The 22,299-nt window shown below is 51.9% G+C and overlaps 11 protein-coding genes across 11 annotated transcripts; 3 read left to right on the forward strand and 8 right to left on the reverse strand.

Moving 5' to 3' along the window:
- Nucleotides 1-14: 14 nt before the first annotated feature.
- On the forward strand, nt 15-914 carry SEPMUDRAFT_50585 (uncharacterized protein; the record flags this gene model as incomplete). The annotated part of the gene is made up of 1 exon (XM_016909168.1): nt 15-914. One exon carries the CDS (start codon nt 15-17, stop codon nt 912-914), a length of 900 nt encoding a protein of 299 aa, XP_016758140.1.
- Nucleotides 915-1,305: 391 nt separating this feature from the next.
- On the reverse strand, nt 1,306-2,126 carry SEPMUDRAFT_50466 (N-terminal nucleophile aminohydrolase; the record flags this gene model as incomplete). Its single annotated transcript, XM_016909163.1, has 2 exons — nt 1,306-1,993; nt 2,047-2,126. 2 exons carry the CDS (start codon nt 2,124-2,126, stop codon nt 1,306-1,308), a joined length of 768 nt encoding a protein of 255 aa, XP_016758141.1.
- Nucleotides 2,127-2,419: 293 nt separating this feature from the next.
- On the forward strand, nt 2,420-3,727 carry SEPMUDRAFT_151085 (eukaryotic type KH-domain (KH-domain type I)). The gene has a single exon (XM_016906587.1). It carries the CDS (start codon nt 2,514-2,516, stop codon nt 3,267-3,269), a length of 756 nt encoding a protein of 251 aa, XP_016758142.1. The 5' UTR covers nt 2,420-2,513; the 3' UTR covers nt 3,270-3,727.
- Nucleotides 3,728-4,010: 283 nt separating this feature from the next.
- Nucleotides 4,011-4,525, reverse strand: SEPMUDRAFT_151086 (uncharacterized protein; the record flags this gene model as incomplete). Its single annotated transcript, XM_016906588.1, has 2 exons — nt 4,270-4,525; nt 4,011-4,213 (listed from the first exon to the last, which is right to left on the reverse strand). Coding segments are annotated over exons 1-2 (417 nt in total), but the record flags the coding sequence as incomplete, so codon positions are not given.
- Nucleotides 4,526-6,167: 1,642 nt separating this feature from the next.
- SEPMUDRAFT_151087 (uncharacterized protein) lies at nt 6,168-7,025 on the reverse strand. Its single transcript, XM_016906589.1, has one exon. The coding sequence runs from the start codon at nt 6,921-6,923 to the stop codon at nt 6,561-6,563; it is 363 nt and encodes a 120-aa protein (XP_016758144.1). The 5' UTR covers nt 6,924-7,025; the 3' UTR covers nt 6,168-6,560.
- A 1,026-nt stretch (nt 7,026-8,051) lies between these two features.
- Nucleotides 8,052-10,083, reverse strand: SEPMUDRAFT_71055 (Fcf1-domain-containing protein). Its single transcript, XM_016909927.1, has 4 exons — nt 9,785-10,083; nt 9,495-9,680; nt 9,376-9,432; nt 8,052-9,312 (listed from the first exon to the last, which is right to left on the reverse strand). The coding sequence occupies exons 1-4, from the start codon at nt 9,955-9,957 to the stop codon at nt 9,108-9,110; spliced, it is 621 nt and encodes a 206-aa protein (XP_016758145.1). The 5' UTR covers nt 9,958-10,083; the 3' UTR covers nt 8,052-9,107.
- A 327-nt stretch (nt 10,084-10,410) lies between these two features.
- On the forward strand, nt 10,411-12,280 carry SEPMUDRAFT_91028 (2-nitropropane dioxygenase; the record flags this gene model as incomplete). The annotated part of the gene is made up of 3 exons (XM_016910545.1): nt 10,411-11,377; nt 11,434-12,021; nt 12,169-12,280. Coding segments are annotated over 2 exons (1,102 nt in total), but the record flags the coding sequence as incomplete, so codon positions are not given.
- SEPMUDRAFT_71061 (cytochrome P450 monooxygenase) lies at nt 10,411-13,886 on the reverse strand. Its single transcript, XM_016909928.1, has 6 exons — nt 13,480-13,886; nt 12,906-13,406; nt 12,565-12,841; nt 12,169-12,458; nt 11,434-12,021; nt 10,411-11,377 (listed from the first exon to the last, which is right to left on the reverse strand). Exons 1-5 carry the CDS (start codon nt 13,747-13,749, stop codon nt 11,626-11,628), a joined length of 1,734 nt encoding a protein of 577 aa, XP_016758146.1. The 5' UTR covers nt 13,750-13,886; the 3' UTR covers nt 10,411-11,377; nt 11,434-11,625.
- Nucleotides 13,887-14,309: 423 nt separating this feature from the next.
- On the reverse strand, nt 14,310-16,561 carry SEPMUDRAFT_151090 (uncharacterized protein). Its single transcript, XM_016906590.1, has one exon. The coding sequence runs from the start codon at nt 16,195-16,197 to the stop codon at nt 14,989-14,991; it is 1,209 nt and encodes a 402-aa protein (XP_016758148.1). The 5' UTR covers nt 16,198-16,561; the 3' UTR covers nt 14,310-14,988.
- A 148-nt stretch (nt 16,562-16,709) lies between these two features.
- SEPMUDRAFT_151091 (Na_Ca_ex-domain-containing protein) lies at nt 16,710-20,251 on the reverse strand. The gene has a single exon (XM_016906591.1). The coding sequence runs from the start codon at nt 20,170-20,172 to the stop codon at nt 16,822-16,824; it is 3,351 nt and encodes a 1,116-aa protein (XP_016758149.1). The 5' UTR covers nt 20,173-20,251; the 3' UTR covers nt 16,710-16,821.
- A 355-nt stretch (nt 20,252-20,606) lies between these two features.
- On the reverse strand, nt 20,607-22,011 carry SEPMUDRAFT_151093 (3-carboxy-cis,cis-mucoante lactonizing enzyme). The gene is made up of 3 exons (XM_016906592.1): nt 21,888-22,011; nt 21,716-21,830; nt 20,607-21,653 (listed from the first exon to the last, which is right to left on the reverse strand). Exons 1-3 carry the CDS (start codon nt 21,989-21,991, stop codon nt 20,712-20,714), a joined length of 1,161 nt encoding a protein of 386 aa, XP_016758150.1. The 5' UTR covers nt 21,992-22,011; the 3' UTR covers nt 20,607-20,711.
- Between the last annotated feature and the right edge of the window lie 288 nt (nt 22,012-22,299).

Raw genomic sequence — 22,299 nt, forward strand, 5'->3', positions numbered from 1 at the left:
GTCTACCAGAAGTGATGACGCCTACCAACAGGCTCAAACGACCCATCAGATTAGTCCTCGACTACGATGGCACGCTCACTGTCAAAGACACAATGGCGATATATGGCACGCTACCAAAGAACAACCACTCCCCCAAATTGACCTGGGAGGATATCGTCAATGCATACATGAAAGACTACGAGTCATACCAAAAGCAACACTTTCCCTGGCACAACTACGATAGAACAGAGTACAGCTCCTGGCTAGCATCTCGAAAGCAGATCGAACATCAAAGCGCCAAGCGCGTGCAGGATGCTGGGTTCTTTCAAGGCGTCAGGCGAAAAGATGTCGAGGACGCAGTAGATCGAGCCTTTGAGACTGGCGAGCTGGAGCCCCGAGCAGGCTGGACAGACCTTCTCGAAGCATGTTATCATCAGTCTGGCAGTACCGTAGAAATCCTCAGCGTAAACTGGAGCGAGACAGCGATCCGTCGCTCACTCCAAGTCGGCGCTTCCCGTCGCCTGGAATCAAATGTTTTGAACGCAATGCCTATTCATGCCAACGAGATAGAGGGCCTCGATAGCCTGGAGGGCAGTTCGGGGCAAGTCATTAGATCCGATGGCACAGACATTCGTACGAGTGACGATAAGCTTCGACGTATGAAGGCCTGTGGTAACAACGGTGGTCAATTCACTGTCTATATTGGTGATTCGTCAACAGACTTTGACTGTCTTTGCGAAGCAGATATTGGAATTTGGTTATTTGACGTGCCCGAGGAGGCATACGAAGGGGCGAGCAAGAAAGTGTTCTCGCCACTAGAGTACGTGCCGCCTCGGCTGAGTACACTGAAAGATGTGGCAGGTGAGAAGGCCATGTTTTACTGGGCGCCAGATTTCAAAACTGTACTGGAGGTTCTGTCGACTAGTGGGTCATGATACCGCCGAGCTGTATAAAGAGAGGTAGGTGTAGCACTCAATGCAAAGATGCTATCGAGTCGTTTGAATAGGTAGGTCCCATGGCCATAATGAAGCCACCTCGTCAAAATGCTCGGGAAATCGAAGTAAGTGATGAGTAAACCAGGCATATTGCCCTGTGAAATGTCCATGAAGCCAATTTCTACTCACTCTCGGTCGTGCATCAATTTCTTACTGCAACTGCAGCATAGGATTGGCGCAGATGGAGTGTCAAGGAACACTGCTGTCCGCGATGCATACGGCGAGCACAGAGCATAACTCCTAGCACCTTGCTATGCACATATGATCTGCGGTCATTTCGACCGCCAAATATCGTACACTTCCTCATCTATCACCATGGCCATGACATCCCTTAATCCTTCTTCAGATCGGCATACGTCTCCAGAATACCATCTTTCGTGATGATCATTGTCTGCAAACCATCACCAACCTCGATATGTCTCTCCACAGCACTCGTGAAAGCATCCTTGACCAGACTCTCCACGTGCTGCCTGTCCAGCGGCTTCGCTACTAAAGGCTCCTTCGAGAAACCTTGCGGCTGTGTAGGGTCGTACTGGTTCTTCAGATTCACCTGGTTGTCCAAGAAAGGCATGATCAAACTGCTCGCCGCGCCCGCAGCACGACACTGCTCCCTCTCATAACTGCCCACTGGATCGTAGCTGTAGAGTGCTCCCTTGCCATCCTCATCGATACCGCCCAGAATAGCAGTCACGTAGTACGGGAAAAATCGCTTGCCGTACAAGATGTGGGAAAGACGCTGCGCACATGCGCCAATGGAGATGTCCTTGCCATGTTGGTACTTGTACATTTTGACCACGGTGTCTAGTCGCTCCTTCAGCGCGTGGCCATCTGCTGCGAAGCCAACTACGGAGAGGACGATTTTCGAGCCTTCATTTTCGGGACCGTTGCCGCCAATTTTGAAGAGCTTCGGTTCGTAGCGCGTGTTGATGTTGTATCCGGAGGTGGAACGAGTGTCGCCTGCGAGGATGGTGAAGTCTGAGCCGCTGATCCCAAGAGTCGAGCCGCCGTTGTCAGTGTATCTAGGAATTCTTCGTCAGCGAGGAGTCAAATAGCGATGCTGGGCAGAGCATACGGGTAGAAGCCGTGCTGTTTGGGTTGTGAGTTCGATGTGGGAGCTTGTGCGAATGAGTAGCCAGGCTGTTCGTTGAGCATCGGAGCGTATCCCATTGCCGCCATATTCTTCCGGGCTATAGACGAGCTCAGATGGTACGAGATGAGTGGCCGTGGATTGTGTGCGGTGTGATCGTAGTAGTGTCGGGGAAGATGTTGAAGTTGATTTGATTCAGACACGACAGAGAGCAGTGCACAGAGCTCCAGGCTGAGAGCGTGACGCGGAGAGGAAGGCGCCGATCGTATCCCTGCAAACCCTATTTTAATCTAGCGTGCCGTGCCTGCCAAAAGTTGATATTCTTTTTCAACATCGGACCGTTCACTCACTCATTGCACGGCTTGCCATACAGCACAGCACCCACTCTCAGGCGAATAATCGAACACAATCAGAGTACGACGCCGACTAGAGCAAGCACCATTAGAGCAAAAATGCCTGCACCAACGGCTCTGCAAAGAGCGCCCGAAAAAGTCGAAGACGAAATTGTGCACGACGCACCGGAAACCGCAGTCGACTCAGAGATCATATCCTCGACCATCGTGCCCACCGAGCAGTCGACCGCCGACCACGACATTGCCATGGAAATTGACGGTGGCTCCGCAGCCCTCTTCTCCCCGGAGAAGCCTTCAGAAAGTCGCCACAAGCGAGAAGAGCGCAACGTCCGCGTCCCACCCCACCGCATGTCACCTCTCAAAGTCTCCTGGCCGAAAATCTACCCAGCCCTTGTCGAACACCTCAAGCTCCAAGTGCGCATGAACGTGTCCAAGAAATCTGTCGAATTGCGAACATCCAAATATACCACCGATACTGGCGCGATTCAAAAGGGAGCAGATTTCATCGAAGCGTTCTGCCTCGGCTTTGATCTAGATGATGCGATTGCGCTGCTGAGGTTGGATGATTTGTACATGCAGAGCTTTGAGATCAAGGATGTGAAGAGCTTGGAAGGAGAGCACTTGAGTCGCGCTATTGGGAGAATTGCAGGCAAGGATGGAAAGACCAAGTTTGCGATTGAGAATGCGAGCAGAACGAGAGTTGTGCTGGCGGGGAGCAAGGTGCATATCCTAGGAGGGTTCAAGAATCTACATGTCGCGAGGGAGGCGATTGTGAGTCTGATTTTGGGAAGTCCCCCCGGCAAGGTTTATGGGAACCTAAGGACTGTGAGTGCAAGGATGAAAGAGAGGTTCTAGGGACTTCTTCACGCTTGGTCGAACTGGTGTTGTCGTCACTTGCATGGTCGGCATAGCTCAGCACGAAGTCCTAAGGGGTGAGAGGGTTGTGCTTTTACGAGGGTCTGAATTTCAGCGATGGTGTCTGGCGTACAAGGCCAAGTTTTTTGCCCATGAAGGCTACGATGAAGGACGATGATGGCAGGGTGAAGATAGAAAGAAAAGCACATTTGGTCTCTGCACATTTAATAGACGTGCCTCTGCCTCTGTCTATTACGAAGTACCCTCGCGCCGGTACGTCTGAATGGGCCCGCTCTGGTATGCTCCCAGCGCCAGGTATCTTGACACCCAGCGTGCAAGCTTTGAAGGGACGCGGCTCCCCAACCGTGGTTATGCAGCGAGGAGTGCCGAGCAAGCATCGAGCACTCTCATACCGGAATGCTGAAGGGCTGCATCAAACCCATCTTGTTTAGTATTCCAGAAGTAATTCTGCAGGCTCGTCCCAAGACTTAGCATTTCTAAGCATGGCCTTCTGAAGCCCGTGCCGATGCTTAGGCTCGCTGAACATGGCCTTCTGAATGTCGATGAGAAAGTCCAAATTCGTCTTCCACATTTCTCTCAACTCTGGCCCATGTGCGTCTTGAGCTACAAGATCGGAGAAGCGCCTGCGCCGGCCCTTGGGTTCCTGCCAGTTCCACAGGAGAATAGCCTTCATGTTCTCCAAATCATCAACAGGAAGCTTGATCTGTTGATAAATGGTTTGTGCTGCCTTTGCAAGAGCCATGGAATCATGACGCTTGGAGGAGCACGCTGTCTTGTACTTCTCGCGCGCAAGCAGCTTCAAGCCCTGCACGTCGTATTTCTCGGCGGCGACCAATACAATAGCATTGATCTGGATAGTGTTCTCCGTCGCATTCGCTGTGTCCTCACGGTCCTCATAGTCGAACTTGTAGAAGTACTCGATCCTAGAGTCTTCAATTAGTTCATGCTCATCAGAATTTTACGGCGAATTGAAGCATACATCCTCGCAATCGCGGCAGGGTCGTCTTCCTGCAACTCAACACGGTGGGTCATTGCCTCTTGGAAGTCACCCGAACAGCAACGCGCGAGGTATTTGGAATGCGAGGAGATGATCACGCGATGGACCTTGTACTCTTTGGCCCCGCAGACAATGGTGAAGTCCGAGAATTGCGCATCGCGCAGGTATGCCGGCGCGGTTTCTGCAAAGGTCTCCATCGTGGTCGGCAGCGGGGTTCTGTTGCGATCTTGCCTGTCTTAAGCCGGATCCACCGTCGCTGATTTGATGGAATGTCGTTTTTCGTGGTGGCCTCTGGAGAAGTCTGTGCGAGAAGAGGAAAAGGGAGGTGGTGCACGAGAACTTTATAGGTTGACGGGAGGACCAATTCTGCTCCACTTCACTTGACTTCACTTCACTTTCGTGGGGCATCGCGAAGTTCCTGGTGTCCACCCTCGAGCTTGAAAGAACTAGAAACATGTATCGCCGATCATCAATCGCTATGACACCATTGCGAACTTCCAAGTCAGCGTCGTCTGAACTAGAACATGGCAGCCAGATCACGCACCCCTTGTCCGCAACTACTTCTTCAACTGCCCAAAGACCGAATCCAATTCCATCACAATCAGTACTCCATCCGTGCTGAAACACGGAGTTGCAGAAACCATCTCCCACCTTCTGGACAAGTGAATGGCGTGCCTCCATCTTCGGCGAGAAGCTCATCATGGAATTCTTGGTCGAGACCAGACCTCTGTTGAAAACACATCGCATCACTTCGAATCCGATCCGTGTGAGATTGATGCCGCCGGGTTGCTCACATCCTCCAAGCTGGAGCAGCATGCCGCAGTAGCGCTTGTATTGCCTTTCGCAGCCGTAGCATTCTATGCTATTGGGAAGGTGCTTGATGGTGTGTTGTACGGAAGGCAAGTACGAGCTTCAGCGTTCTCAGGATTGAAGGAACAATCGCGCTTGGTGCAGTAGCTTGCTAGTCGGGACGAAGAGTCGTCGGATGAATACAGGTAGTTCTACCTATTCGTAAAGGAGACAGACCCATTGTCATCTTTGTCATGTACCTGTAGCCTTGCCCTTCATTCTTGTCACGACCGTAGAATACTTGTAGTAGGATGATTTTATTTTCACTAAAAGGCGTTAGGGTCTAATTGTTGCAATAATGCTAGCGAAATGGTGTCAGTCATAGAACGTATGGAAGAAGGATATGCCTCCTCCTTACGGATGCTCTTCCTACGTTCTTCCAAGGCCTCGGTGTGTGCCTAGACCAATGTGAGCTGTCTTATCACATAAGCCCGAGCTAGAGGTTCTTCTGACATTGCATACAGTGAGGTACCTATCAGTGGGCGTCGCGAGTGCACGAAGACCTCTACCTATCGCCTGACCTTGCGTCAAGCATGCAAGCAAGAACACGCCCAAACGCAGTAAAGTACGTCGCAGGCCATGGGTGAAAATTTCTAACCTTCGCGTGTCAACAACAGCACCCAAAGTGATATCTACCTGACCTATCCATGTAAAAAAAGAAGAAAAAAAAAGATCAAATGATGAACCAGGAGGTAGGAGGTAGGAGGTAGTAGGTACATGTACATGTACATGTACTTCCTAGGGCAGGAGGGAGGTAACTACTTAACCAGAGCTCGGGGACCGAGACACTAGTAGAAGGTTATTTTGCCCACAAAGATTGAGCTTGAAATGGTATAGTTCACATCTTGAGCTTTAACCTCATACCTCCCGTCTTAGTTTGATATGTGTGACCGGACTGCGGGGGGAGGGGAAATGACGCTCGGTAAATTCGAAGCGTGCACGGAAAGTTGTACGGACTAGGAAGATGCTGTTGTTGCTGCTGATGCGATGATTGAGACAGTACATCCATGCACATGTATAGGTAGTGAGACGTAAAAGACGATGTTTCTTTTTTCATGTCGTACGTATCTAATGAAAGTACAAAGTTGTCCAGTCCAGTCAGTCATGCTTTCGAGCTTGCTAGAGAATTATTTCAACTCTCCGTCGTGGCCCACAAGTCGATGTCTGGCTTGATAGAGAAAGAAGGAAATGGTCATCACAAGAGTTGCCCGTGCTCTTGGTCATGTGTGGAAATTGCTGGGCGGAGTGATGTTTGAAGCGGTTGTTTTGGCTTGTCGCAGTACTAGCGCTGTCCGCAGACAGGGTGTCTTTTCGTGATGCGCCGATCGTGGTTGCAGGCAGAGGTCAAGGCAGTTGCAGTATGAGAGTCATCAATGGCTCGTGGTGGAAGAAAGAACATAGTGTCGTTTCCGTAAGAAAAATGTTCACTCTGCGCGGAAGCGAGCCAGGCCGATGACCTCGCGCTCGCAGGTGGAAGGGACTGGTCGGAAGACTTGTGCCTTAGTGCTGATTGACTTGACGCTGCTGACCGATGATGAGCGGGAGCCAGAGTCGTGGTTGCTGAGAAAGCGGTCGTTGTCCAGTGACAGCTCCTCTGTAACTTGGCTGGCTTCCTCAGCTGCGACAGCTGGCCCTGCGTTGCTCTTGGGCGACAGAGACAACCACTTGGCTTGAGGTTGCTCGGTTTGTGGTGAAAGCTGGAGCCAGGTGCCTGTTGCAAGACCCTTTCGCATTGTGTCAATGGTGGCGGCTTCGGATGCTTGAGGCTTGGTCCAGAGTCCAGACATTGTTGTTGTTGTTGTTGTTGTTGGTCGAGTGGATCTTGTGGAATGAGGTGTATGTAGGAAGTGGAGGCGAGTTACTCAGAGGTGAAGTGGGAGTGCTTTGAGGTCAGGTGCCGATTGACCATGGACGGGGGAAGAGCTCTCTTTATAGCAAACAAAGCCCATGCCCCATGGAGCTACCTCGAACCAGGTGTGCGTCTCACAGTCATTCACGTAGCACAATGGGGCTGAAGCCTGGAAGTGGGATGCACAGGCGAAGCACGCCAAGCGCATGTTTTAATCACGCCGAGCAAAAAGCATCGTCGCTGCACAGCGCACGACTACTGCATCGGTGCATCGCAATACTAAGTAGAGTGGGCAAGCTAGTCCACTGCTCGCTCGTCATGGGGCATACCCGGACAGGTGATTTATGCAGCAGCCAGCCAAGCTGCGATTAGCAGCGAGGAATGCTAGGGGCAGCCCATAGCGTTGCTAGTCAGCCCGGGGAATCCTAGGCATTCAAGCCTATGCCGCGCATGCCCAGCATTCTCACGGCGCGGCATCTCTTATGGGCACCACTCATACTCCATCCTAAGCAGGGCTGCGATATTCAAGAGTCTGAGCCAAGGCGGCAATTATAGATCATGCCCCGGCCGTGCTGCTTGATATGACGGACCTTCGTTGTCTTTGCCAGGTCATCATACTCATCACGGTCATGGCGGAAAGCCAATCATGTCATTCTCACAGACACCGTGCCGCCGCTTCAAAATGCAGTACCTTATTCATCAGAAATCATCTCATCAGCCTTCTGTGCTATGATGACACGTTTCATCGGAGTCTTGGCCCGGAGTCTGTCTGACGTCTTTGCATACGCGTTTCGAGATGATGAGACCTTTCTAAGTCTTGCGTCCACCAGAGGTGTTCCAATTGGGCGGACTGTGGAGTGATTCGTACTCTTTGCTCTTGGAGATATGTATGTACCGTGGACATGTATATGTAACTCAGCAGGTGGAGTAAGGTAACAACGTAATGCACAATTGACGGGAGCTATAGACCGAATCAATCGACGGCGGGTTCTACCCCACGTTCTCGGACTATTGATTGTTCCCACTCCAGCAACTCCACAGCCCCTTGATCATGGCGTTAGTCGGACAGGTGTTGACATCGGCGGGATAACACTGACGATCCCAGTATCAAATTCATCGAGTTGCAGCAGTGGGACTTGCATAGACGCAGACCCTGAACCTCAGGCGCAATTTGATCTGCATTGTTATCTAGTACCTGACAACAATGCATCGGACTGCGAAATCAGCCCGAGAATCCTGGCAGTTCCAAAGAACCGTGGGCCTCAAGAGTACAACCCACTCCTACTCTTTGGCAGTCGGGTGCACGAAAAGCCGTCGCATAGTATTTCTAGCCTGAAGTGAAAGGTCTCGGACGATCCATTCCATTCCGCTCCATACAGACTACGCCTGTAATACGTAAGCTACAGCCCGACAGATAGGTTGCCTTCCGTAGGTACAGATACTCAACAACCCGTCCCGTCCCCTCCCCACGTTGTGTCGATCAGGCATTTCTGTGCCAACCAGAGCAATCCTCAGCTTGTCGACGACCGCATCTCCGGTCGCTGTCTAACGAGCCGGAGCAGGCGGAGAAGGAAGGCCGCATGGTGTTATCAGTGTCCACCCGCGGTTGACGAACACAGCATGCTGGATACACGCTTGGAAATCATGTCGTGTGTAGTAGACTGCTGAGTGGAGCGATTCTCGCTTAGTGGCCTCGCAGCTTGAAAAAGCATTGAAATGACAAGATGGACCAGAAATCGAGAGGCCATGCGTTGAGGTGGGCGAGTAGTGTGACTCCTTTCCTCGATGTCTTCACGAGACGTTGTTGGACACATCGGAATGGTACGACTCCCATGTGATCTCCAAAGATGTTCGCCGGCAGCTCGTTTAGACTTGGGTTGGTCCAATCGTTCAGACTTCCTACGCAGTCTGTTCTTTGCAGGCCCTAGAGTAACGCGCTCAGCGCCTTACGCGATCGTTGGTATGGTCTTTATTGTGTTTCCCAGCGCAAGTTCTTCTGTGGTATGGCCATGGCAACGCTGTTCATAATCTTATCACCTTCGCTCCAAACGCCTCGCTAATTTCATGTCCCACGAACGCACGACAGCTAGCAGAGTAGCAATCCAGCCAATTTGCGTCCCTCTTAAATGCCCTTGCCCATTCCTCTGCTACCCGCATCTGGCGCGTCTGGAAGTCTCTCTATGGAGAAGCCCCCTCTCTTGCAAGAAATGATTGGTACACCTGGTATTTTCCTAAGGCGCCTCCGAAGATCTCGATCGTTCGTCGCTACGAGGTAGACTCTCTGTTGCATGACCCGGGTGACGATGCAGTCGTCTGCATACGTGCCTCTGGAGAATCACATCATGTCAGCTCAGCCTTTTTAGGTGTGGCATTCGAGAAAGGAGACTTACTTGTGATCACAGGGTAACCGCTCCCATCTCTCGTCGCGGGCGATTTGGAGTGCGATTCTGGAGATGTGTAAGTATAGAAGCCACAGCCACCTTCTCGTGTCTCATAGTGTAGGTATTACCTGTATTTCGGTCCTAATTTCTCGAGTTCGGCCATAACGCAGGAGGTGATCATGGGCGTACACGAAGCATAGAGCGTATCCATGAGGGTCGGTAGGAGAGGCAATTTGTGATGAACACAGTGTGATAAGAAGTTCGTGTCAACCAGCACCGAGTATGGGGGTGTAAGAGCTGTATTGTGATGGAAACTGGAGTATCACTCCATCGTCAGCAAATATCCCTCCAGATCTGGACATGCCTGATTACGAGGCCACCACTTGTCAGTGGAGAATTGGACAGGAGCTTGACTTACAACATGGAGCTGGGGACCTGTGGAATTTCTCGAATCAACTCATTGCCGCTGCCCTTTTTCTTCTCTTCCTGCTTCTTCTCCTCTGCCACAATGTTCTTCTTGAGCCTCGCGTCCCTCTGCCCGATTACTCGCTTTACAGCAGCAAACTTGCGCACTTTCTTCTGGACACCCATCCTGATTCTAGGTGTGTAGGGTATGCGGCAGAAGCGCTGTTCTGCGGCTTCGTAATTAGAAGGCGTATGCGATCGATAGAAGCGCCGGCCGATAGCGCGGTGGTGGTCTCAGCGGTAAGAGGTATGCGGTAGAAGCGCTGGCGTGTATTGGTGGCAAGTTACAGTATGGCGTTGTCTGCAATCGATAGAAAGATTTGCCCATGATAGCCAAGATTTCGCTTGGCAGCGGCAGCGGCAGCGGGGATAAGCTCTTGTCGGCCCGAGAGATCTGACAACCTCTGTGAACCGCGGCCGATCAACAAGAGGGACGAGGAGGAGACAAGCCACTCGACTCGTCGTAAATATGTCGCCCATGTCTGTATCTATACATCCTCGCCTCCTCCACTCCTGCACTCTCTCTTGCAAACCACCTTGATACGCCATCTTCATCTCTCCTGCAAACAACTCACCCACCATGAACATCTCCGCCTCCACCGATGGCACCCAGCCTCGCCCTATCCTGCGCACTCCCATCTGCGACCTTCTCGGCATAGAATACCCCGTGATCCTCGCCGGCATGGCACGCACTTCCTCTGGCCCCCTCGCCGCGGCAGTCAGTAACGCAGGTGGTCTCGGAGTCATCGGCGGCCTCGGCTACACACCCCAAGCCATGCGAGACATTATCCACGAGATAAAGGCGAATCTGCAAGATCCAAATCTCCCCTTTGGCGTTGACCTCGCTTTGCCACAAGTCGGTGGTAGCGCTCGAAAGACCAATCATGATTACACACACGGTCAATTGGACGAATTAATTGATGTGGTGATTGAGGAGAAGGCCAAACTGTTCGTGTCTGCTGTGGGTGTTCCGCCCGCTCATGTCATCAAACGTTTGCATGAAGCGGGCATTTTGATTATGAACATGGTGGGACATCCTAAACATGCGCACAAAGCGCTGAAAGCGGGCGTGGATATTGTTTGCGCGCAAGGAGGGGAAGGAGGTGGACACACTGGTGACATCGCAACGAGTATCTTGATCCCGAGCGTGGTGGATGTGGCGAGACAGTACAAGTCCCCTTTGACGGGGAAGACGGCGATGGTTATTGCTGCTGGTGGGATCTATAACGGGAGGTCTTTGGCTGCGAGTCTATCGTATGGAGCTGTGGGGGCCTGGGTGGGGACACGTTTCGTGGCTTCGACTGAAGCGGGTTGTTCGCAGCAACACAAAGAAGCTGTTGTCACTGCGCAATTCGAGGATACACTAAGAACGCTTGTAGTTTCCGGAAGACCGCTGCGGGTAAAGATGAATGATTATATCAAGTCTTGGGAGGTGGACAGACCTGAGGAGGTGAAGAGGTTGTGTGACCAGGGGATAGTGCCTTTGGCTCATGACATGGAGAACTTGCCCGACGACAAACAGGATACTATCGACATTCCACATTTGGTAAGACTTTTACTGTTCAATTCAGGACGTCCCATCATGCTAACACAAATCGTCAGATGGGCCAGGTCGCTGGTGCTATTGAGAAGATCCAACCGGCAAAGGAGATTTTGGAAGAGATGGTGACAGAGTGTGTGGAAGTCTTGAAAGCTCAGCAGACATATCTGGAAGCCGATATCAAGAGTAAACTATAGACCACTGCCAGATACCCTCCTCCCTTCCCGTGGAAAATATCATCTCGCCCCTTATTTTTATCGAACAATCTCCACAAGCTTCACATACGTCTCCTGCGGTGCATGTGTAACCGAATCCCTCGCAGCCCAAGTATCATACTTCAGCGGAACCGGCTCCAACTTAAAATTCCACACAATCAACGTCAACAGCACACGCAATTCGAGATAGGCCATTTTGCGTCCAAAACACGATCGAATCCCCCCTCCAAAGGGGAAACTCTGTCCCGCGCGAGGGTTAAACACCATTTTCCCCCCATCATCCGGAGAAAATGTGAGCCAGCGATCTGGTTGAAATTCGCTAATTGTTTGAGGATCCCATGTGCCATTTTTCTCTTTGGACGCTTGACTGGATGGAGAACGAGAGGTTTCGGGTACGGGAATGGGTGTTTCGATGAAATCGGGGCCGAGTGCTGCCTAATTAAATTTTTGTGGAAGACAAAAATTGTCCTTGGTTAGTAGAAAAGAATAATTGAATGCACGACACTTCTCCCCGCCTGCCTTTCTTGATCGTGTGAAATTCGGCAACAACAACAACAACAACAAAAGAAATCATGTACGTACCATGAAAATTTGCGTTCCTTTCGGTATCACATATCCCAACACTTCCGTATCCACCATGGCATCTCTCGCCATAACGGGCAAGACTCCCGCGACACGCAGACATTCTTCAATCAAAGCATCCGTATACGGTTGATCCGGATTGATGATTTCCTCAACGGTGGGCTGATCGCCGTCGCGTTTCGCTCGTGAATGGTATTCGTGCAGGGCAGCACGGAATTTGTCTTGAATGTTTTGATGGCGCGCAAGGAGTTTGAGAGTCCATACGATTGCTGTGGAAGATGTTTCGTGGCCTTTTTTGAGGGTGAGATTTGATGTTAGTGGGAGGTCGAAAAAGAAAACATAGGGAAGGGGGTTTGGAAGAGTTGGAGAAATGAAGGAGGGCTGTTTTTGACGTACCTCCTAGAATAAAGCCGTAGAGCTCATCGCGGAGTTGTGGTGTGTCAGGTCGAGCTTGACGGCCTTCTTTGGCTGCTGCTTGGAATTCTTTCATGACAATGAGCTCCAAGGCGCTGGTGACGTCCTGCTTTTTCGTGTTGGTTTGCGAGAATTTGTCGAAGGCGGCTTGGAGCTCGTCACTGATGGTTTGGTCTTTGACTCGAATGGCTTTGGCCGCAGAGGGCACGAAGTTGAGGATGAATCGGTGCACAAGATGTGAAAAGGGAAGTTTGAGAGCCTGGAAAACGTGTCAGTCTGTATACCTTCTGGGAAAGACGAAAAAAAAGAGGGGTTGAGCATACCCATTCGACTGTAGCAGAGATCTTCAAAATCGCATTGAAGAATTCCGGGTCTTCAGCAGCTGGCAAGACGGCTGCAACTTGTGGATCACTGTCAAGAGGTACTTGAATCGTTTCGCTGAGCAGATCGATCTGTCTTCTGATCGCGCCCACCTTGACGCCGAAAGTTGCCTGACAGATGATATCCAAAGCTCCTTTGAAGACATCATCAAAGGCAGAAAAAGGATGTCCTTTCGACAACCTGATCTTATGCCTCCACAAGTCCATGAGATCCAGCGAGATGGAGTGCATAATGGGCCCCACCACATTGCTCAGAAATGGAGTGGACATGGTATCGTTCATGAGTTTTCGATTCGACCTCCATTCATCATTGGTGGCAAGACACAGCTGGAAATGAGGCGATACCGTTTTGAGGGAATCCTGACTGATCTTGCTTCGATCAAACTCGCGGACACGACGTGACATGATGTCTTGTGCTTCTCGGTAGTCACAAATGACCACCCACTAGATCTCGAGGGTGAGCGAGCGAGCGCACATATGCCGGAAAAATGCGAAATCGACTCCATCAATTACTCACCGGCTTTGCAAAGGGCCGGACAAACACCTGGCATATGGCCGAGTTGTGGGCACGGCATTGGTCCACCAGCCACTTGTTGACCTCTTTTGTCTCATTGACGGATTTGCCAAATTCTGGCATATCTCCCAGTAGTCTTCTTGCCGCATTTTTGTTGTAAGGAATTCCCGGAATTGGTTTTGGTAAGAGATATCGATATAGGGAGAAGGACAACAGCAGAACACCGATGGCCAGAAGGCCAAAGGGCGACGATCCAAAGGGTGGAAGCGCCATGATTCTCTTGCGCGTATGGCTTGGTTTGTACAGACCTACCGCTTCTTCGACGCAGGGAGCGAAAACCTCTTCTTTATCACCTTCGACAAGCACGGAACGGGTGCTCCAGATGTCTCCTTACTACAGGTTGGCACACGCGGCATGACTTCAATTTTCAAGTTGTTATCGCTTGGATGTGCCGTGTGCACGATGGAGCGGGAGTTCGGGTTCTTTGCTTGAAAATGATGACAACATCATCCCTGCTAGCTGAGTGGTATAAAGAAGCGTGGGCATAAGAAGTCACGTTATGCAAGTTAAGTGTCGACCAGCTACTTTATGGAGACTTGAACTAGAGCGAAAGAGGTCGCCTAAGCGCCGGATCGGACTATGAAAATAGCTTGGCAATTTTCTGCGAGGACATTAGACCAGGCAAACTTCTTGATACTGACCTGAATGCAAGACTGGCAGCACTACTGCTCAGGCGACTAGGCGCCGTGTGTCATCTTGAACTCGGTATTCTATCGTGACTACTTGGACATGTTTCATGCCACAAGATCTGGAGATCAGGAAAGGTATTGTATCGGAGCATAAATGACTTGTGTAAGTAACCCTGCACATGCGGCGAGGCGACTAAAACTGCCTGTTCTGCAGGTACAATATTTGGTCTCGTTACTATGGAACTGGATAGACCAAGCTGTTATCAGTTGGGTGCTGCTGTATTGCGCAGGCGACTCTCTGGGTCTGGTCATCAATACATTATCAATAAGTCTCACATACCATCCATTTGCTCTCGTGTGTGTAATCGAGAGTCTCCCACCTTTTTCGTCAAAACGTAAAAGTCTCCTTTGCAATCCTTCGCGAGAAATGTTCCTCTACCAACGTAAAGCAGCTTCGAGCCGTGCCATACGCTGTCCAAGTCGTTGGCATGTGAGTCGAGCTGACTTAAAAGTATTGCTGCTCGGCACGGAGGCCTCGTCTTGGGCGGGCATCAGAACGCTGCACTCGTCTGAAAGTGACCGGTATAGCTAAGCGACCACAAGATCGCTCGACAAATGATTCTGACAAGTCCGTGGAGATGCAGCTCCTTCGCTCTTCCATAGATTGAACGCCCGGCTCGGTCTGCGCGAGTAAGTAGGTATTTCACTAATACTGATATTCGCCAAGGCTTTGCGTGGCAATGTCGCTGTCGGATAGTCGCTCCATGAATCTGCTCCTGCTAGCCGACGGCAGCAATGTGGCCCGACTCGCGTCGCGCTCTGACTAGAAGCGTTCGCGCGGCCCGTTGCCGTGTACATCAAGCATGTCGTCGAAGATCGCAGATGGAGCTCGTTGGCCAGGCAGATCGCTTGTGCTTTGGCCAACCGCAAGACTGCTGCTGCTGGGCTGTGTGTATAAGTGGCTACCTCTGCCGCCGTATCCATCCCTGCTGGGAGGGCCACGGGATGCCGAGCGTGGACCATCACGAGATCCGCTTCGCAAGCCCGCTCGCGAATCACCAGGACCACCATAGAAGTTAGACGCGGGTCGAGATCCAGGAACTGTTGGATTCGGGGAGCCAGGAGGCGAAGGAGAATGACCACCCATGTAACTATTACGTGCATAAGGAGCCAGGTGAGAACTACCCAGCACTGCACTGTTGCGACCGCCAGCTGGTGCATCTCCAGAGGGCAAAGCATAATAGCCTGCGGGCAAATATGTAGAGCCGCGATTGTCCACGCTGTAGGTGCTTGCCCTATTAGAAGCTTGCGCTGTAGGCGAGAAGAACAACCCCGCTGGCGGCGCTGCTGAGGAATGTCTGTGGCCCTCCTCGTTCTTCCCAGGCTTCTGTGCTTTGCCAGAACTTGTCAGGTGGTCCAACGACATGCTGCTCCCACCCTCGAATTCCTTATAGTATGCAGACTTGCTATTGTAGTGACCACCACCCCACGCGCCTGGCTTTTCCGTGCCGCGAATGGAGGCCAGGGCAGCGCGCTTCACCGATCTGTTGACACTCCAAGCGACGAGGCCACGCCATAGCAGAACGCAGGCGCCGAGGAACGCGAGCACTGCACCGACTGCAATGAAGACTGTTCCCTCCGGCATCGAAGACTTCTGCATGAACGGCGCATTGGCTGTATAAGGAACGACGATTGTAGGGACTCCAGCGCCAGCGATGGTCGGCAGATCGGTCAGACGGAACGTAGTGCCTGACGAGGTCGATGTGGCATCTGGGAAGGTGGCTGTCGTTTGCGCAGCAGTGCCGCCGCTGGCAGTACTGTCAGTTGTCGCCGCATCTCCTGTTGTTTCTGCGCTCGACTCGGCTGTGCTTGCTGCTGTAGTCGGCTCCCCTGTCGAGGCAGCGGAAGTAGCCTCGTTCGTATTGGTAACAGTTGCAAGGTCCGGCAAATCTGCCTGCGCATAGACAGCAGTAATGGACAGAAAGAGCAACAATGCGATGAGGCGCATCAGTCGTGTGCTTGTCTTGGCCATGCTGTCGTTGCGCCTGGCTGATACTAATCACGGTGGTACAGCGCGAGTGTGTGGAGTCCTGCAGTCTCAACTGGCGGTTCGTGGTCTGTATACAATGTGCTCCCCTGTGTGGCTGTCGCCGTGGTAATCGGAGGATCCGATTGATGGCAGGGATGTGAGATCTCTCTCAGCCTCTTTCCGCCAACCTGCTGTTCAAGGTTGCAACCTGTTTTTCGTCACCCGCCGTCGTCACAACCGTAAGGTGCTATTGGTATGGCAACCCTCCTATCTCCGAGTGTCCGAGTGCTGGTGAAATGTACGCAAATGAACGAATGTGGACTGCGTAGCGATGCAGTATAGGTAGAAAAGAAAGCACGTGCAGAACTGCAGACAATGGTGTCTTGGAGAGTGTTACAGAGGGAAGGGGCAAGGAAGGGAAGGACCAGACGCGCGGACAAGGCGTGTGACACCCCCAGAATAGATTGACGCTAAGGTAGCTCGGTTGCCGCTGCCGAGGATGCTCAAGTCTTCCATGGGATCATCAATCATCACTATAATACCCGATTGTATGTACGCGACGCGATTTATGTACATGTTCGCACGAAGAACACGAATGCCCGCTCAAGTGGTATCATGATCGCAAAATCAACACGCGATCCCCATGCACTTCTGCCCAATATGAAACAAACTCTCTGCGTCACCCAAGATGCCGGTTACCTCAATGACCACGTTAAAGATAGTACTCAGAGTCCACAATGCGATTAACGCCCAGCCAATCTTCCTGCTAAGAACCCAATTGTTCATGGGCACAGCAATCAGCAGTCCAAGTAGAGTGATCAGGAGTGTGATCCCACTCACAATCAGCGTCTTGCTGACATCCATGTGGTAAGAATGAAACTTGATTCCTTTGGTAGGGTGTTTTTCATGTCGTCTCTCCGCTCCTTTGATCAGAATGTAAGAACCGCTCAAGCCCACTCCCAGTAAGATGTTCAGCATTGGGCCTCCGAAGCAAGCTGAAAGTGCCATGACCGGGTAACCGAGCTTAGCGACAGTCACATCAGCAACGAGATCACCCAGAGAATTGCCGACTGCAAAGATGGTCAGGCCCATGATCGCGTGTGACATATTGAGAATGACTGCCAGTGCTTTCAGAGCGCCGACCACCTGGGACGCTATCGCCGAGATCCAAGCAATGGCGACAACGAAGCCCGCGAGAGAAAGAATGATACGGTAAGGTTCTGGTCGGCGCGTCGGTGTAGTTGTGAGCAGCATCAGGACGAGTAAACCGATTGATATCGGTAGACAGATGAAGATAGCCCGGACCAGCCAAGACATGGGGAGCCCGTCCGGAGCCTGAAGGTATATCGAGAGCACAATGAAGATTGGCGCTGTGAAGAGCTGGATGAGTGTCAGCCAGCGATTCCATGGCTCAGGTGGAGCTTCTTGCACCTCGTCAAGGAGCGACTGATCCATGGCCTGCGGCTCACTGGTGAGACGGGGCACATGCATGCCATCGTTGGTGCGGTAATGCTCTTCTGCGCCTACTGCAATACTGGCCGAGTTGCCCATGCCAGTGACGCCTGCAGTCTCCATGCTGTGAGGATGTGGCGTATCAGGATCATCCATCCATTCAGGAGTGACGCCTTTGATCCCTCCAGATCCTGGAGTGGCTGGTGTGAGTAGCGCAGGGATACTTTTTGAGCGAGCAGAATCCCAGCTGAAATCTTTATGTGGATGCTCAGAAACAGAATCATTCAATTCCTTTTCACTCTCCACTACAGGTAAGGTGATGGTCAAGCAGAAGACACTGGGCGCAGCGACGATACCGAGGCATTTCTCCCACCATGTCTTCTCGTGCCAATGGTAGATAGTAGGAAACAATGTGGAAATCATGACACCAGGTGGTGGTAAGATTCTGTATGGCCATATCCTGGCGAGCCAATCTGGTCGGCGCGGTCTCTCTTGCTCTGCGCTGTCATCTGCCGCTATTGATTCAGGAGATGCCAAACTGGAGAGCTGTGGCCCAGGTAGGTATATGCTGGGAGGCCGCGTGCTAATCGGAGACCGGTCACTACCAGTCACTGATGGCGAGGGAAAATCTCGGTATGCAGGAAAGGGCGAAGTGCTGCGTGAGGAACCTGGTGACCTAGCCTTGCCTGGAATCATGATCTTGGGCAAATTTCGAGCGCTTGGCACACGTGCAGGTTGTGAAGGATCGTCCACTGGCGAGTCGGTGCCACGTCGAGAAGGAGCATGAGGGTAGAAATAGTCTCCTGTGCCTGGTCTGCCTCTAGCATCATCGGGTGTCAAGAGCATCGAACCTGGACGAGCATCCGTTTTTGCACGACGACGCTGTGTTGGTACTTCACGGCGAGGCGTCGCAGGCTCCACAGTCAGTAGCGGAGATCTCGGGACTTGGAGACTTTCCACAGATGGAACCGCAAGACTGTCAGACTTTTTGTGCTTGGAAGTGCTCAAGTCGACCAAATTGTCCTCGGACGTTACCGGGCTCAGCTTCTGCAAATTGGTGTTGATGCGCAACGCTGCGGCATCGTTTGCTGACACAGCCCGCGTCCGCGATGGTGGTGCAGATTGTGGAGCTGCAAGGTTCGGTTGCTGGATGTGAGTCTGTACTATGGGTGACGTGACTTCCTCGTCCGTTATCAATATCTCATATGGTGGGCGGCTTGCGGGATCTGATGGTGATGACAACAGGTCTTGCTGCTGTGCTGTTGTGTATGCTGGATCGTCCGAAAATCTCCGCGAATTCATGGGTATCGTCTTGATGTTGCGTGACTTCTGAAGTGACTTGAGTACTGCTTGAAACTCAAGAGCTCCCACCAGAGAAGGCCTGACTGGTGTCACTGTATTGCTCCTTGCGCGGGTGTTCCTCGTCAATCTCATATTGCTAGCAAGTTCGCTCATCCACCTGTCTCTCGCTTCCTCTTCATCATCCTCATTGCCTTCGTCGTACGGTGAGCCGCCTTCCAGCGCAGCCCAGTCCTCGCGGGATGTGCCACGCGAGAAAGATGGTCTCTCGGGAGCTTCATCTGGATCGTCGTGATATTCTTCTTGCTCCGGGTCAAGCTCGTCATCATCCGGCACAAAGTGACCTCGTGCTGCAACTTCCTTTGCTCTTCTTCGCTTCCGCCGTCCAAGCCACCAGTGCCAACCAACGACAAATGCGACATAAATGATGTAGTAGAGCACCATCGCAGCACACTCCCAGAAGTGCAACCTTCCATCCCAAAGAAAGAGCATGCTGAACGCTGCAGCGACGATAAAGAAGCCCACGTCTCGCACGAAGCTCTTACGAGCAACATGAAAGGGTCTGATAAGCGCCATGGATCCTGCAACCACAGCCGTAATGAAGCCTGCGGCGCCGAACAACTCGCCCACGGCGAGACTACCACTATCAGTGCTCATGGCGGCAAATGTGGAAAACACATCTGGACTGCCATTTCCAAACGCTAGAAACGTGACTCCTGCCACGCTCTCGCTCATGCCCAAGATGCCAGCAATCGTGCTGAGATCTATGCAGAAGAAATCGCTGGCTGCGATTCCAATCGTGGAAAAGAGTAGGCCTAGCCATGATATCAGGATGAGGAAGGCGACTGGTTTCGCATCTTTCAGTCTGCAAAAGTATAGTTCCAGATAGGCAGTGAATCCACCTTCATCTGCTGGACAATGCGCACGTATGTAGGCGCATTGGTCTCGCGCTTTGTGTACCAGCCTGCATTCTTCGTCGCCTCCACCCAATTTGTGTATCGGCTGCTCGAGAGCGCGGGTGTGCAGAGTGCGAGGAGGTGAGTAGTATTCGTGATAGGCATGCGTGAGGAGCGAGTATGTCGCAAAGCACGTTCCGAGGAAGAGGAAGATGTAGAAGGCTCTCGCAGCACGATACTTGGGCCGCTTGGGTCTGCTTGGTCGTGGTCGAGGTCGTAATCGTATCGTAGACGACATAAAGTGGTCATGGGTGGTGGTGTTGGAAGCCATCGAAGGTCACATCTTATGGCGGACTGGGAGAGTCGTGATTATAACAATGCCGGAGGATGAAAGGCCTGGTGATCGGCACCGCAGTGCAGGCGACAGATTCCAGGCAGCATGTGGGCAACGCAAACAGCGCACCAAGACGTAATGATGGAACTCTCAGAAGGCGAATCGCGGTATGGACTTGGTGGGTACTATGTAGCTTGGAAGCCTAGCAAGTCGCAGCAATCCCTGCACTAAACGTCCTGCGCCACATGCTCGGACGTGGCGGGCGGGACGTGGCACAGCCTCGCAGGCTTCGCGCACTAGGAGGTAGAAAGTCCTTTCCAGCTTGGAGGAAGAGTGGTAGGAGGTAATGCGGCCGAGACATTTCTCTTGCACGATACTGTATGGATGCCTACCAGGCAGTATCTGATGCACATTTGGTGATTGCTGTGGTAGAGAAAGCCTCTTGTATCAGAAGACGCTGCTCAGTGCAAACTGTCTCCATCGGATCTACGTCACGCCGATCATCTATATCTGAATTCTTCATGTATACCTGTATCTCAATCATACCAGATAGCGTTCATGCCAAATCCTGGTTCTTTGATGTCCAAGTGCGCGACCCTGCCTAGGAACTCGTCTTTCCACCTGTAAATCTCCACCCAGCCCTGCTCATCATCACACAGCGCCAACCATTCATCCGTCCATGGACAAGGACTCACCGCGTTCGAATGTCCTCCACTCGTCGGTGTAGGGTTCAAGCAGATCTGCCTTTCAATTTGCCCTTCCTTCCCCAGCTTGAAAGCAGCAATATATCCCGTCAATTTTGGGGAATTTGATCGACTCGTCGCGAACAGGTACTCTCCAGACTGCGAAGTGAACACCACGTCACTTCGATACATTTTCGGGAATGAAGCATCCATACCCGGTGGAATGAGAGGATACGAGGTACGTGTCCAGGTGGGGAGGTGGGTTTCCGGATCGATCACATATATACAGAGACGATTCCCAGCTTCCATGAGAACATACAGATACGCATCGTTCTTCGAAATTTCGACCCAGCGTGGATGATCATTGGCAGCAGGCGCGATGACACTTCCGACGAGCTCTAGTGTTCCATCGGCCAGTTTCTTGTGTGTCCATATTTTGTTGGACCACATGTCAGCTGAATAGAGATATGTCTCTGTGGAATTGAAGACCATTCCGTGGATCGCAGACCGCTCATCTAACGGGGCGTCTTGAATGTTTTCTGACAGAGCTCCATTGGAGTCGACGGAATGTACGTTCAGGAAACCTGCGTGGTCGTAAAATGGGTTTCCATAAACAGCGTAGGGGGGCTGCTGTGCTGCTAGAACGAATATTGCGCGGGTTTTGGTATCAGTATCATTGGCTCTTGGGTGTCCGCCCATGGAGAGTGATTTGCTGTGGGAGATTTCGGAGGGCGAAGTGACTGCGTAGGAGCCCCATTTCTTCATGCCGGCTCCATAGATGTTTTTTCGAGCATGCTATAGACACATTGTCAGATGTGTGCGTGCCTGCTGCGTACGACAGAATTTTGCGGTCGTACATCGAAGGTCATCCAGGATATGGGTTGGTCTTCCGGGATCTCTGTTCGTTTGACAAGCTCCAAAGAGAGAGATTCATCATCGAATGCTACCGTGAAGATTGCTCCAGGTGGAGTCCTGTGTGCTCACTTCAGTAGATGGTCCTTCTGAATGTTCGTCGCAGGATCCACATACCACGTCCCAATCATGAGATGGTGCTTCATTCTGGCGGTAGACTTCGTGCTGAACTGGCGCAAAGTGAGAGATGCCACAGTCCGTCGTGTCGTGTATCGAAGCATCGAAGAGCCGAACGAAGCCCATCTCCCTCCCTACCCTACCTATACACCGGTTGTGGTTGGGTAATATCTTAGCCGTGACTGGTGCCGAAGAACATGGCGCGGCGAAGTCGGACCTCTCCGCACTGATTCCACGCCATTCCATTGTGAGCGCTTTCAAGTTTCTCACAGGCACGAGCGACGGCCCACGGACAGGCGGAGAGATGCATCCGAGCACAAAGTTTCAGCCCTGCAGCACTCTTGGCTCTCTCAACCGCTCTCTTTTTGGCCTGCCTGCACCTGCATACGGTTGATCTGCAGTGCAGCTTCAC

The sequence above is a fragment of the Sphaerulina musiva genome (genome assembly GCF_000320565.1).
Source record: "Sphaerulina musiva SO2202 unplaced genomic scaffold SEPMUscaffold_9, whole genome shotgun sequence".
NCBI lineage: Eukaryota > Fungi > Ascomycota > Dothideomycetes > Mycosphaerellales > Mycosphaerellaceae > Sphaerulina > Sphaerulina musiva.